Raw genomic sequence first — 13,794 nt, 5'->3', positions numbered from 1 at the left:
CAGGGTATTATGTCTTTGTGCATATGTTTGTAATAGGCAAAAATAATCGAGATAGACCCATGGTTCCTTTTGAGAATATGCATAGAATCACTTTTTAAGTCGATTTATGCATGTCCGTCCGTCCGTGTTAAATTGTAAACAAAGTACAGGTCGCATTTATGATCCGAATTGGATGAAAGTTGACATAGGTCACTTATTTGGCCCAAGGACGAAACCTATTGAAATTGGGAAAAATCGGTTCAGATTTAGATGTAGCTCCCATATATATTTTGGTCCGATTTAAGGTAAATGGTGTACCAAAGTCCCTAAATATGCTTCGATTTGCACGAAATTTGGCACAGCGTACTGAATTAAGCCTAGAATGATGTGTGCTAAGTTTCGTGAAAATCGGTTCAGATTTAGATATAGCTCCCATATATTTTTTAGTCCGATTTAATGTAAATGGTGCACCAAAGTCCCTAAATATGCTTCGATTTGCACGAAATTTGGCACAGCTTAATGAATTGGGTGTAGAATAGTGTGTTCTCAGTTTCGTGAATATTGGTTCAGATTTAGATATAGCTCCCATGTATATATTTTCGTCCGATTTAAGGTAAATGGTGCACCAAAGTCCCCAAATATGCTTAATATGCTTCAATTTGCACGAAATTTGGCACAGCTTAATGAATTGGGTGTAGAATAGTGTGTTCTAAGTTTCGTGAATATTGGTTCAGATTTAGATATAGCTCCCATGTATATATTTTCGTCCGATTTAAGGTAAATAGTGCACCAAAGTCCCTAAATATGCTTAGATTTACACGAAATTTGACACAGCGTACTGATTTAAGCCTAGAATGATGTTTCGTGAAAAACGGTTCAGATTTAGATATAGCTCCCATATATATTTTCGTCCGATTTTAGGTAAATGGTGCACCAAAGTCCTTAAATACCTTTTGATTTGGATGAAATTTGGCGCGGCGTATTGAATTGAGTTTAGAATGATGTGTGCTAATTTTCGTGAAGATCCGTTCAGATGGTACGCATGGGACAAATTTATCATAGGTTGCTGAAAGGCATGAGTATGTTCCTTCGAGTGGTAAAGGGTATCATATAGCCGGCCCATTCCGACTTTACTTCTTTCCTTACTGGTTTAAATTATTTTTGCAGCAAATGACAGACCTACAACTGGGGTTGTTTTTGGAAACAAGGCCTCTAATAGTTAAGAAGGGCCCCCAATCACAAATGTCACTTCCCAAGTACCGAAAAGTCATAATTGACGGACTTTATATGTATGTATATGTCTATCCATCCATATACACACATATGTACATATATTTATTCATAAAATCCCGAATTAAATAAATTAATACCTCTTAAGACACACAACATGCGAGCTTCCACAACAACTCTGGAAGCTCGCATGGCGACACAATGTGTGTCATCATGACATGTTCCTCAAAATTGTATGTTGCCACGCACATATGTACATATATAATATGAGTGCATACATATGTATGACAAGCTACTTTATGGAGAACTGGGTGACTGACTCCCGGTGTGGGTGTGGTAATGATCTGATAATAAATTTAATATTGCCCTGTTAACTGTGACTGTGCGAAGTAGCTGCCATCATCCGCCACCACCGCCATCAACACGATGTAGACATTAAATTGGACATATTTATTTAATTGAAGAGATGTAGGGCTGAGATATGAATTTTTGCTAAAAGCAAAAGACGGTTTGGACTCTCTTCATAATTTTGTTATTAATATTTCTGTATGTTTGTATGTGTGCTTTTTGAGTCCATGAAATTCACTCAAATATTCGGAGGGGGAGCTACATTCCACTCAAATGTTGCCATGTTCCCCCCAGTACGTCAACGAAATTTAATTAATAAATTTTAAACTTTGCCATGTGAGTGCAAGTGTGTGTGCGCGTATGTGTGTGGTGGTTTGTTTGTATGTTCCCTGCAAGCATTTGGAAGTAAGGTTCTCACTCCCTTTGCCCGATGAGTCTCTTCCGCGTCACTCTTTCCCGAGAAAAGGCGACAGTTTGTATATTTACAATAACAAAACTATTGTTGTCTACCTTCTATCGGCTACCATCTATAGGATAAAAGAAGACTGCTCAAAATGTTCTCTTATTTGTTTGGGGAAAACATATAAATAACTCAGTGACGAGGACATGGTTCATTTCTTCCCGAAGGAGGTGACTTCTGCGATAATAATACGACTATCTTCCTCATCTGTTTCTATCGCTTAGGCGTCACTTCTTTTTCACATCGGCGATAGTTTTTGCTTGCAGGTTTGTGTCAGACCTTCAGCCAGTAGAAGTCGTTGCGGTTGAACTTGGTTTGGATTACTGATTACAGACAGCTACAGCTATTCTTGGGAAACCCTCATTATGTTCAGGTAGATAGGAAGCCCCAAAACCAAACTGAAGCGTGTGTTTTGTTTGACACAAAAGATAACTAACTAACCATGTTCGAGTATGTACATAAGTATGGATATACATATGTATGTATGCAAAGATGTAGGCACTTATCACCGCAAGCCCTTGCCAAAGCAGATAAACACAATAAAACCCTTAATAAGGGAAGGGAAGTACTAATGTAACTTTTTGTTGTTGTTGAATGAGAGAGAGTGTGTGAGTATTTGTGGGGGGCAAACGGGAAAAGGTGTCATCGTAAACAGTTTAAGGTATTACATTTGCATTTATATTAGCATTAATATTCTCAACATGTCACTTGATTTGTAATACAGTGGGTCGAAGTACACTACGATTTGTTAAATATTCTTTAAATAAAATTAGAGTTTTAATTTAATTTTTTTGTATAAAATGCCACAACATAGTTAAAAAAATAAATTTTCAATATTTTCAGCATTCTTCGAGGGAGAAAAACATATTTGGGCAATATTGCCAATTTTTTAACATAGCTGAAGCGGAGGTTCACCCCTTTATAACTCGGGAATTACTTAAGTATATGAAAAAGTGAATAGTTTTGGGTTAATTGATCTGTCGTTGCAAACTGTTCATGATATTGACCTCCAAACTTTATTTTGGTGGAAGCTGTGACTACTTTAATGTAAAAAATGTGTAAAAACAGGTATAGGCGAAACAGTTTTTTTGTTCTCTATCGATTTGTGATTAAGCCACTCATTTCACGGTCTTCGTGTCAAAGTAAAACTAGAAGCCAACAAAATGGGGATCATTTTTCAAAATTTTAACTGCATCTACCTTTAAATGATGCCGACATTTTGAAGCTTGATTTTGAGTGTTTTTTAATGTTACTTCTAGCTTTAATACGCAAACAGGAATTTCTAAAAATCGATTATAAGATGATATCGTTTCGGATGATATTAAATCTTCTTCGTGAAAATCCATCTACTAGAACGGCGGGAACTGGCCTTCCAAAACCATGAAATTTTGGAAAAAAATGTTTTTGAAAATATCGCGGATTTATTTCGACGATGTATTTTTTTGGGGTGCACACCGAAATAGGATGTGCGTTAATGACATATGGAGTTTTCGGAAATTATTCGCGTTTTACGAGTTTTGGGTACTTCAATGCAACATATAGTACATCTTACCCGTCAAATGAAATTTCGCAAAATATATATGGATTGGAAGATAAACTTCAGTACTTCCTGGAAAACGCATGCGCATCAAATGATTTTGAGAATTACGCGATTTAGACGCAATTTATAATGTATATTTCATAATATTATTTTATTTTAAGATTTATTCCTATTTATAGAACCACAAGATTTATCGGATGGGTATTGATATAATCCGCAAGGCGTATAAGTATACACCAAAAGTGATTATTTTTATATATGTCAATTTTTCGGCGAAATTCGGGTAAAATAGCAGAATAACCCCAACATTTTTTTTCTGAAATTCCTAGTATACAATTAAAAAAAATAAATATGATGACATTATTTTTTCGCACCAAAAACAAATATTTTTCCTCAATATCTTCTTTTGTTGTCGCTGTGATTTACAAACCGCTACACGGACTTGTGTGATTTTGATATCATTTGATTCATCATGGTGTTTAGATTATGTAGATATTTTTAAATTAATTTTTAGGTGTGTGCAAGTCATTAATATAATGAAAATATTGATGTAATCTCCTTTATTTTTTTATTTTTCTCATATTTCGCGAAGATGTGCAACTTTATCGCGATTATTATAATATATTCATATTCTTATTTTACGGAGGAAGATCTATATCAATGTTTTGTTAATATAATAAGCGGCGTAATTTTAAGATTTTTTTCATATGCCCAAAATTAAAACCTCGATAACTTTTGCGCGCATCAACCAATAATTTGATCGCGAACGGTTTCGGAGTCAGAACATTTTTCTCTATATATGTATCAAAATTTATTGATGTGCCACAAAAACAAAAAAGCGGATTTTTTGAAAATGGAATATTAAAAAATTGGCAATATTGCCCATTTACAGTTAGTCCTGATTTAGATTAGGCGAGTTTACTTGCGGCAATTATTATCTTTCTCTTTTGAACTTGCTTCATGCGTCTATACAAGGCAATTCGGTTTCAAAAAAATATTTTTTTTTTACATTTTGTGACAATGTTCTGGATTGGTATTTCAAATTACTGACACTACAAACAAAATACACAAAACGAATTGCCAGAAAATTGTAGGTACGGGCAATTTTTTTCAAATTCTATTCCCCTGTAATTTTTTCAGATCATAAAAAATCAAAGTTCATCTCTGCCGAACATACCGACTCTTGTACTCGTTAAGGCTATTCTTTAAAGGCCAAAAGAAGCATAGTGTTTTTAAAGAATATTTTTAAGTACAGGCAGAATTATAAATCCCTATTAAAAAAAAACTTCGAGCACAACTAGAGCGATATTTATACCCTCAGCCTTATGGGCGTATATACACTTTGCTACGACACAAATGTGTCTCATCGAAATATTTGTTTTAGACACAATGTTCCTTTGGACCAAATCCGTTTCAGACAATTTGGAGTCGAATTACAAACGTCCGTCTGTCTGTTTGGAGGTAAACGATTTCATCCAAACTTTGCACACTGTTATATTTCTCTCGAATGGAGAATATCAGTTCACTCCATCCACACAAAATGATAAATATGTTCCTGAAAATTAGTTTTGTAATATCATGCGAATGGACTATACGATTTGAACCAAACTTTGCACTACTTAATAATTTTTTTACCATGCCTAGATCATGTCCGAAGATGGGAGCGGTTGGTTCCTGAAAATTAGTTTTGTAATATCATGCGAATGGACTAGACGATTTGAACCAAACTTTGCACTACTTAATAATTTTTTTACCATGCCTAGATCATGTCCGAAGATGGGAGCCGTTGGTTCCTCTCCCACAAAGCTTCAAAATTGTGAATATTTATGAATCCAATATGCCAGATTTCATCCATGCACATTGTAATATTTCCTCCAAACATAGATCAAGTTTGAAGATGGGGACTATCGGTCCACTGATTCTGGTACCTCTCCCCACAAAATGGTCAACACTGTGCTGTATTTTATAATATCAGTCGTACAGATCATCCGATTCGAAGCAAACATTGCACAACCTAATGTTTTATCCATGCCTGTATATATTGTTGAGAGATGGGACTTATCGGACCACTCCTTCTAGTATATCATTTATGAGACGAACGGAATATCGAAATTTCAACCAAATTTTGCTCATCGTAATATTTTTTTACCTAGCCTAGATCGAATCCAAAGATGGGGCCCATCCGTCCACTCCTTCTGGAGCCTATCCCACAATGGGTCAAAATTTTGAATATTAGTCAATCCCATAAGTTTTTTTATATGACCAGTTAAACAGTAATCGTGGATTTTTTTTATTTTTTTTTTCAAGTACCTGCTGAACTGTAAGCAGTGATATAAGTGTGAATTTTTAGGGTAATTTCGTTAAACACTTTGAACTTTTCTTACAAAATATTCGATGGACGTGAATAGTTAGCTGTAATTGCGATTTTAGCCATAAGCGTGTGTTTTTACGATTTTTTTCAAGACTCAGTAGTCCCATTAGCTTGAAAGATTTTTTTTGTGTTTACAAACAGTCTCATTAGCGTGGAGTTTTTCCTTGATAATCAAAAATATATATTTAGACATTTTAGTAGATTTGTTTATTTCTTTATTTTATTTAGAGCATGAAAGGTTTTCATTTAATGAAATAATTACTAATTATCTATTTTGTAATTATTTCTTTAAATAGAAAACACTTGTAAATATTATAGAATATATATATATGTTCTTGTTTTTAATTTCATTTGATTAACTCTATAGTTATAATACATGTCGTTTTTGTTATTGATATATGTTTTATGTTGTCAATATGCATAATGTTTCTATATTATTTTTTTTTAAATTATTTCTTTCGTTATAATATTCATTGGTAATTTTATTTATAATATTTTTTTCTTATTTTATTCATATTCTTCAAAATACAAAAAAAAAAAATAAACATGAACAATAATTCTAAATGACAAACAAAAAGGAAATACTTTATCTATTCTGCGAAGCATGATATGAATTTGAATAATTGTTAGATTTTATAGAGATGCATTTATTATTATTATTTAATTTTATTTTTAGTTTTGTTTGTCTATCTTTTTTTAAACTATATATTAAAATTATTAGTTAAGGATTTGTTTTTTTTTAATTTTCTCACTTCGCAATACTGTATGGATACATTTAAAGGATTAATTTTATTATTTGTTATTATTATTGATTTTAATTACTGATACATTAGAAAATTTATTTTTATAGTTTATGTTATATTTAACAGAGGATGTTGGCCATAATAATATAGAAAATATATTATTATTTATTTATATACTTAAACTGTCATTTGAAAATATTTATTATCAACGCAAACGTACTCAACCGCTCCCTCTTCAATTCGAAGAAGTGAAAAGGAGACATTTTTCACTAGAGAGATTTCTCCCTAGCAAATATCCAGAATGAGCCGACTATATGCAGGGGATATATATTTTTTGAGAAATATTGCATCTAATAGAAAAACAAGACAGTCAGATGAGTTAGAGAAAATTTCAAATTTTGAGCAGACATGGCGAATATTTAAAATGCGGAAATATATGCTCATATAAACTGGTGTTTAATTAAATATTCTATAAAAAAAATTATCATTAATCACAGATATATCATATTCAATATAATTTTGATTTTAAAATAAACCAACCAACCGCAAATTTAAGAAAAATAAAATAAAGAAATTCAAATTAAATTTGATGGAGGGCCTTTGTTGATATACTATTTGCGCCATTAAAAGCTGAAACTATCAGCCTTATTCTGGATATTTGCTAGGGAGATATCTCGCATGTAAAAAATTTTCGCTTTCACATTCTCGCCTTATTCTGAATGAATGGGGAGATGCAAAAAATGCGAGATGCAGATTCGAGTTTTCGAAAATGGTGGTTGAAAAAAAGATTCGTGTTGCCATATCGTAAATTAAGTTGCAATGTGTGTGGCCATATTGTAATTTAAGTTGCAATGTGTGTTGCCCCATTGTAATTTAATTGTGTAACATTTTTCAATATATTATTTATTGATTTTTGTTATTAAAAATTGTTACTTTTTATTGTTATTTACACTATATAGCAATACAAATGTGAAATATCAAGAATCCGCTGTATAAATGCTTTGTAAATAAAAGAAAATAAATTAAAGTTTGAAAATATGGCAACCTACAATATGGCATGTGAAACAGCTGTTCATTGTTTTGATGCAATTTGGTGCAACAACTACAACAAGATTATAAATAAAAGAACATTTTTATGATGACAAAAACACAACGAATAATGGAAAGAAATCTGCGATTGAATTAATTAATTCAATTTATTATTCCACTACATGGTATAATAATAGAAGGTAACAGCAAGTGTTGTTGTACAAAAAACGATACAACAACCACATGGAAATTTGTTGTTGTAAGTTCTACTAGTGTCAACTCCTTTGACAGAAAAATGTAAACAAACAAACAAATTATCATCAAATTATTTTTATTTTGAAAATGAAATATTCTCGAATACTCAAAATAAAAATTGAAAAACATGAATGAAAATCTATCAAATTTATATTTCTATCGCTTCCACATCTTTCCTATAATTGGGCCATTGCCATATATATGTGTAACACATATGAAAATGCTGGGAATAGCGAGTTATTCCTTGAAGAAATATGTGCTTCCTCAAACTTTCCCAGCAGGCAGATTTAGTAAATTGAATACTGGAGCTCATTTAATAATGAACAATTTCAAATTGTATCCGTTACCAATTTTCCTGTTGGGTGATTTTTAATAACATAATTTGTCAAATTCATATTGACACTAGTATTACGTTGGAATCAAATCAGCTGGGATTTGCTGTTACCTTTTATAATTGTACCATGATTCCACTACATAATTGTGTGCCTTTTTATTTAATTTCGATATTTATTTCCCCAGATTCTAAAAGTGACATGTTATGTTATGATTACCATAATTTAAAAAAAATATTTTTTGTTCTTTTATAATTTTTATTTAAGTTTTTCACTGTTAAGCGGCTCATCAGGCAAATTTGGTTTTTCCATAATTTTTAATTTTTTTTTGAGAGACAGACCCTCACCCAAAATGTCTGTATTTTGCCTCCAAACTGCATCAAACTCGACTTAAATATTCCATATTACCTTCATTTATTCCTTGGCAATACTTGGATCAGCAGGCATCGTTATCAATAGGATTTCCAATGGCATTTTATTGGTTGTTTTCCAGTTAAAAGTGTGCTTACTATCATTTATAATATTCTAAATCGTCATACAATAAGTATTGTGTAAATATTTTTCATAAAAATAGTAATTACTTATGTCTTTGTAGTCAACTCCCCTTAAATTTATTAGCGAAAAATTTCGCACAAAATTTCCTACTCCCTGTAATCCAGAATACCTAATTTTTCCCCAAAGCGGATTTTTTCGCTTTCGAACTTCATTCAGAATAAGGCGAAAGCGAGAATGCGAAAAAATTCACACAAAAATGTTGTTCAGAATAAGACGAAGGAAAAGAGCGAGTAAATTCACGTGGAATTGACATCCAGAATAAGGCTGTATATTTTTTTGTGAGGATTTTCCCATCTACCTACTGAAGAATCAAAACAGATTTGAACAAGATCGTTCAGAAACTAGCAAATCAAATTCCCCATGGGGTTCAACCTTCTCCGCTGAATCAACAATTTGCTTGTGAAATGAGGGATTGGTCTTATCACAATATCTTTCCCCGTATCGACTACCCAACCCCAACACACGGAGCAAATCAGATAACTATTTTAATATAAAAAGGGCGTTATATGGGGACTACCCCTAAAAAGGGGTGAATATTAATAATTTTTGGTGGGGAGATTTGTTACCATATACGACTACAAAATACTAAATTTCAGCGAATTCGGTTAAAAAATGTGCTTAAGAACCTCAAAATATCGAAAATTGGGGTACCCTTATATGAACCTATATTTATAATTTTTAGTGAACCTATATTTATAATTTTTAGTGGGGAAATTTGGTACCCAATAAGAACCCAATGTACCAAATTTCAGCGAATTCGATTGAAAACCAAGAACCCTAAAATACCCAAAATTGGTGGGTACCCTTATATGGGGGCTACCCGAAAAAATTGACCTATATTTATAATTTTTAGTATAGAGATTTGCTAACTAATAAGAACTCAAAGTACCGAATTTCAGCGAACTCGGTCGAAAAAATGCGTTCAAACCCCCCAAATTCTGCAAAATTGGGGGTACCCTTATATGGGGGCTATCCGAAAATATGGACCCATATTTATAATTGTTGGTGGAGAGATTTGCTACCCAATAAGAACTCAATGTACCAAATTTCAGCGAATTCAGTTGAAAAACGCGCTCAAGAACCTCAAAATACCGAAAATTGGGGGTACCCTTATATGGGAGCTATGCATAAACGTGGACTATGCAAAATTTTGGCGATCTATATCCATTCGTTTAGACGCTAGAGTGATTACAACAGACAAACGGACATGGCTAAATCGTCATAGAATTTTACGCTTTATACTTTATAGGGTCGGAAATGATTATTTCGATGAGTTACAAACGAAAAAACAAAATTAATATACCCTCCATACTATGGTGGAGGGTATAAAAATAAGGAAGATCTTCACCGATTGACTTTATCCTAGTTCAGACGATAGCTACACACTCAGGGAAACGTGTACAAATTTGGAATCGAAACACAAAAAACGTTCGGGTCCGTTAAAATGCCTATATAAGAACTAAAATACGTCTAGTATCTGGATTGATATTGCCCCAAGAAATAATAAAACAAATTACTGTCCTAATGTGCCTGATTGCGATCCATATATGATTGAATTCAATATTCAATTGTTCTTTTTATATCTACTATACTGTAGTTAAAGAAACCCCACAAAAATTTTAATTTATTTTAACTAAAATGTTTACTAGAAGGTTTTTCATACAACCGAAATATCAATTTAAAACTATTTTGATACAAAAATAATAGCAAAACTGCAAAAAAGGCATTTCTGAAATATCAACTTAAATGTTCTACGTTATATTTTAGACATTGCGAGCTAAAAGGACAAATCAATATTAATAAATCTTTTTATGGTCTTTGGCGAATATTTCATGGGAATGGCAAAACGAAAAAATCTTCAAGCGACTTTTCACTATAAAGTCATGTTCATATGCATAAAATCAATCAATATGTATTTAAAAAATAAAAATATACACTACAAAATTTCCAACAATTTGTATATATATTACAAATAATAATTTTATTTACAATAAAAAAGAGATTTTGACAATTTTGTAACAAGAAAAAAAAAGTAAACTAAAGAAAATATTTACAAATATTATAAAACTAAAAATAATAGTATATATTATTTTTTTTCGAAATATTGCATTTGTATTGCACACATTATTTGAAATTATTACAAATACTATAGATCTTAAAGGTCTACAGTAAAGACAAATAAAATAACATCAGTTCAAAAACTAATCAAATGATTGTGATGTATAAAATTTCATTCAATGACACAATAAGTATAATAATATATAATAAAACACAAGTATATGTATTTTGCATTATAAAATAAAGTAGTTAGTATGAGAAAGCAAATAGCTGCAAAAAAATAAGAAACTTAAATGTTGTACATTATGACACAAAAAAAAAAGTTTTAGAAATAATATGAGATTCCCATGTTAACGTCTTTTTGTTTTTGTTTAAAATACATTTGTTTAAACAACATTGTAATAATGTGTGTGGGCTTGTATGCATATATAGTATCTTATTGTATATATATATGGATGTCCATAAATGACATTTTGTATGTATGTATGCCGTAGTACAATATTTTAATTGCGTTTCATTTTGAGACTTTTATCCAAAAAGTAAACACCGTCGTCTTTAGAAATTATAACAAGCCTAATGATAACAAAATCAAATCATAATAATGATAAACAATCTTATTTTTTTCTTAAGAATTTTCTACAACTTTTTGTTCGTTTCTATGTTTGCTTCTTTGTTTCTTTAAGGAATACCATTAACAATTCTTTGTCTGATCTCTTCATTTTTTTTTGGAGGAGTTCGTTAGCCTGCTAACCAACACACATGGAAAACTTACTTGCGTTGTGGTTGTTGTTGGGAACTTTGTGTATGAGAATGATCACTGGAAGTTTTACTCTTTGCGTGCTGTTGTTGATGCTGCTGCTGCTGATGATGGTGGTGGTGATTTTCCTCATCATCACTGGGTTCCTCTTTCAATGGCAACGAATCAATTTGTTTGGCTGTGGTTACTTTTTTGTTGCGCTGCCATGTAAATACTCTTGCCATTTGTAGGAATTTCTTACGTGACATTTTTCCCATGTGCTTTAAACGTTCCTTGAAATCAGCATCGCCGTCTGGCTTCCCCTTGCCGGCATGCTCCTTTTCCAGGGCATTCATAAACTCCTGATTGATGCGCAGTTGATTCATGAATTCCTCATTTTGCAGCATCATGGCAAACTGTTCATCGGGCAAATCGAAATCTCGATTGGGATCGTAGGGCAGGGCAATTGTATTGCCGCCGCCACTGCCAACGGGGTTGATCCGTAAAAATGTTGAGGGTAGAGGCAACAACATGGGTGGGTTCCATCGTCGATTGATGCCTGTAGTCTGGCTGCGATTTGTTTGCAAACGTTTGGGTGTGCTACCCTGTGAGGATTTTTGAGATTGCAGTTGAGCCGGCGGTCTTACTTTGGGAGATGCTCCTGTTGTGCTGTGATTTGGTGAATTGGTGCCAATATTCAATAGAACTCCAGCGGAGGGTAAAGATTTGTCCACCACGCCACCACCACTAATGCCATCAATATCATCGACATCAATAAGTTGGCCTGTGGCCGGCTGCCGGTTACGGCTGGCGGCTTCTGTGTCGCTATCGCTTAGATTGATGAGGCTTCTTTGGGGCGAAACATTTTCCAATTCGTTGCGTAGTTTTTCATTCTAATGTAAATAGAAGGTACTATTACAAAAACCGTGTCTACAATCAAATTAAAAATCTCCACTAACCTGATTATCTGTGGACATTTGAAGCAGCTGATCAATGGTGGCATCCACAGCTCCTTGATTGGCACGTAACACTGCCTCAATAACATCTCGATCCATATCGGGAAACATTATTTTAAAATCGGACATCGCCTGGGCGAACTCCAGCTGCATTGTCGATGCCATTGCTTAAGATCAGTGTGAGTGTGTGTGCGCCCTCGTCCTTGTCAACGTTTTAGGTGTGCACCTAACAACAGCAGCCGTAGCAGTTTGTTGTCAATTACCAAGAGGAGAAGGATTTTTCCTCAATTTTCGTTTTAATAATTCCTCTCTGCCTTCCTGTCCGCTTGCGATTCACATATGTTTGGCTTCAATATTCGAATGACCAAGCACAATAATTGAAAACATTTGTGTTTCCTCACATTCGTTTGGATTCTTATATATTTACATTATTTTATGGACAATTTATGACATTTAATTTCTTTATTTTTACACTCACACACACTCCGCTATTCGTTCTTCTTTTCTTTATTTTTATTTTCTTTATTTTCACACTACGACCCACTTTATTTAAAAACGTTCCAAATGCTACGAATAGTTATGGATGGGAGGGAATAACGAATAAATACGAAGATCGAAACAAAATCGACGAAAGCCAGTAATGTTTACGAATGAAGTGTGATGCAAAGCGGCGATATATTGTTTAGAAAGTGAGTGACATGGACGAATATTAATCAGCTGTTGGTAGATTTAACGAGGTAAGTGGATCAAAACAGCTGTTGATGCAATGAGCTGTCAAAAATGTTGCGATTTGGAACAAAAATTATTAAAATTTTTAGTAAGGACTAAAATTACTCAATTTTTGGTTGGTTAAAAAGGGTATTCCGAAAAAATTATGTAAAGAGATGAACTTTTTAATATTTTTGACATATGAAATCTCTTATGTAGACGGATTAGAACCGCTGTTGACCTGTCAAAAAGTGATTGCGTTAGAAAAAAAAACAAATTAAAATTATTATGAATTGAAAATAATTGATGGGGTTATCTAAGAAGATCAGCTGCATTTCGGCTGTCAAAATCCATTATTGGGAAGTGACTTCATTTTGAAATTTAACATGAGAAAAACAATTGTTTTTCGTTTTCCTGATAGACATTTTTAATAGGACTTGGAATAATATAGCTTTAAATAAATATTAAAATAAGACAGACAGCGCCATCTATAT

At 32.8% G+C, this 13,794-nt stretch overlaps 1 protein-coding gene across 1 annotated transcript; it reads right to left on the bottom strand.

Annotated features, from left to right (window-relative positions):
* Positions 1 to 11,403: 11,403 nt before the first annotated feature.
* On the bottom strand, positions 11,404 to 12,757 carry LOC133323638 (CUE domain-containing protein 1-like). Its single transcript, XM_061532561.1, has 3 exons — positions 12,596 to 12,757; positions 11,673 to 12,529; positions 11,404 to 11,473 (listed from the first exon to the last, which is right to left on the bottom strand). The coding sequence occupies exons 1-3, from the start codon at positions 12,755 to 12,757 to the stop codon at positions 11,404 to 11,406; spliced, it is 1,089 nt and encodes a 362-aa protein (XP_061388545.1).
* Positions 12,758 to 13,794: the final 1,037 nt, after the last annotated feature.

The sequence above is a fragment of the Musca vetustissima genome, unplaced genomic scaffold, assembly GCF_032173495.1.
Source record: "Musca vetustissima isolate MV318-11 ecotype Yass unplaced genomic scaffold, APGP_CSIRO_Mvet_v1 utg7861, whole genome shotgun sequence".
In the NCBI taxonomy this organism is placed as follows: Eukaryota; Metazoa; Arthropoda; class Insecta; order Diptera; family Muscidae; genus Musca; species Musca vetustissima.
Note: the sequence above shows the minus strand (reverse complement) of the source record. Positions and strands in the feature narration are given on the sequence as shown.

Excerpts from the sequence above, each read along its gene's own strand:
- LOC133323638 (XM_061532561.1), bottom strand. The coding sequence starts at position 12,757 with ATGGCATCGACAATGCAGCTGGAGTTCGCCCAGGCGATGTCCGATTTT. Across the intron at positions 12,530-12,595 it reads AAATGTCCACAGATAATCAG|AATGAAAAACTACGCAACGA; the intron begins GTTAGTGGAGAT and ends TATTTACATTAG. Across the intron at positions 11,474-11,672 it reads CAACAACAACCACAACGCAA|GCTTGTTATAATTTCTAAAG; the intron begins GTAAGTTTTCCA and ends TGTTATCATTAG.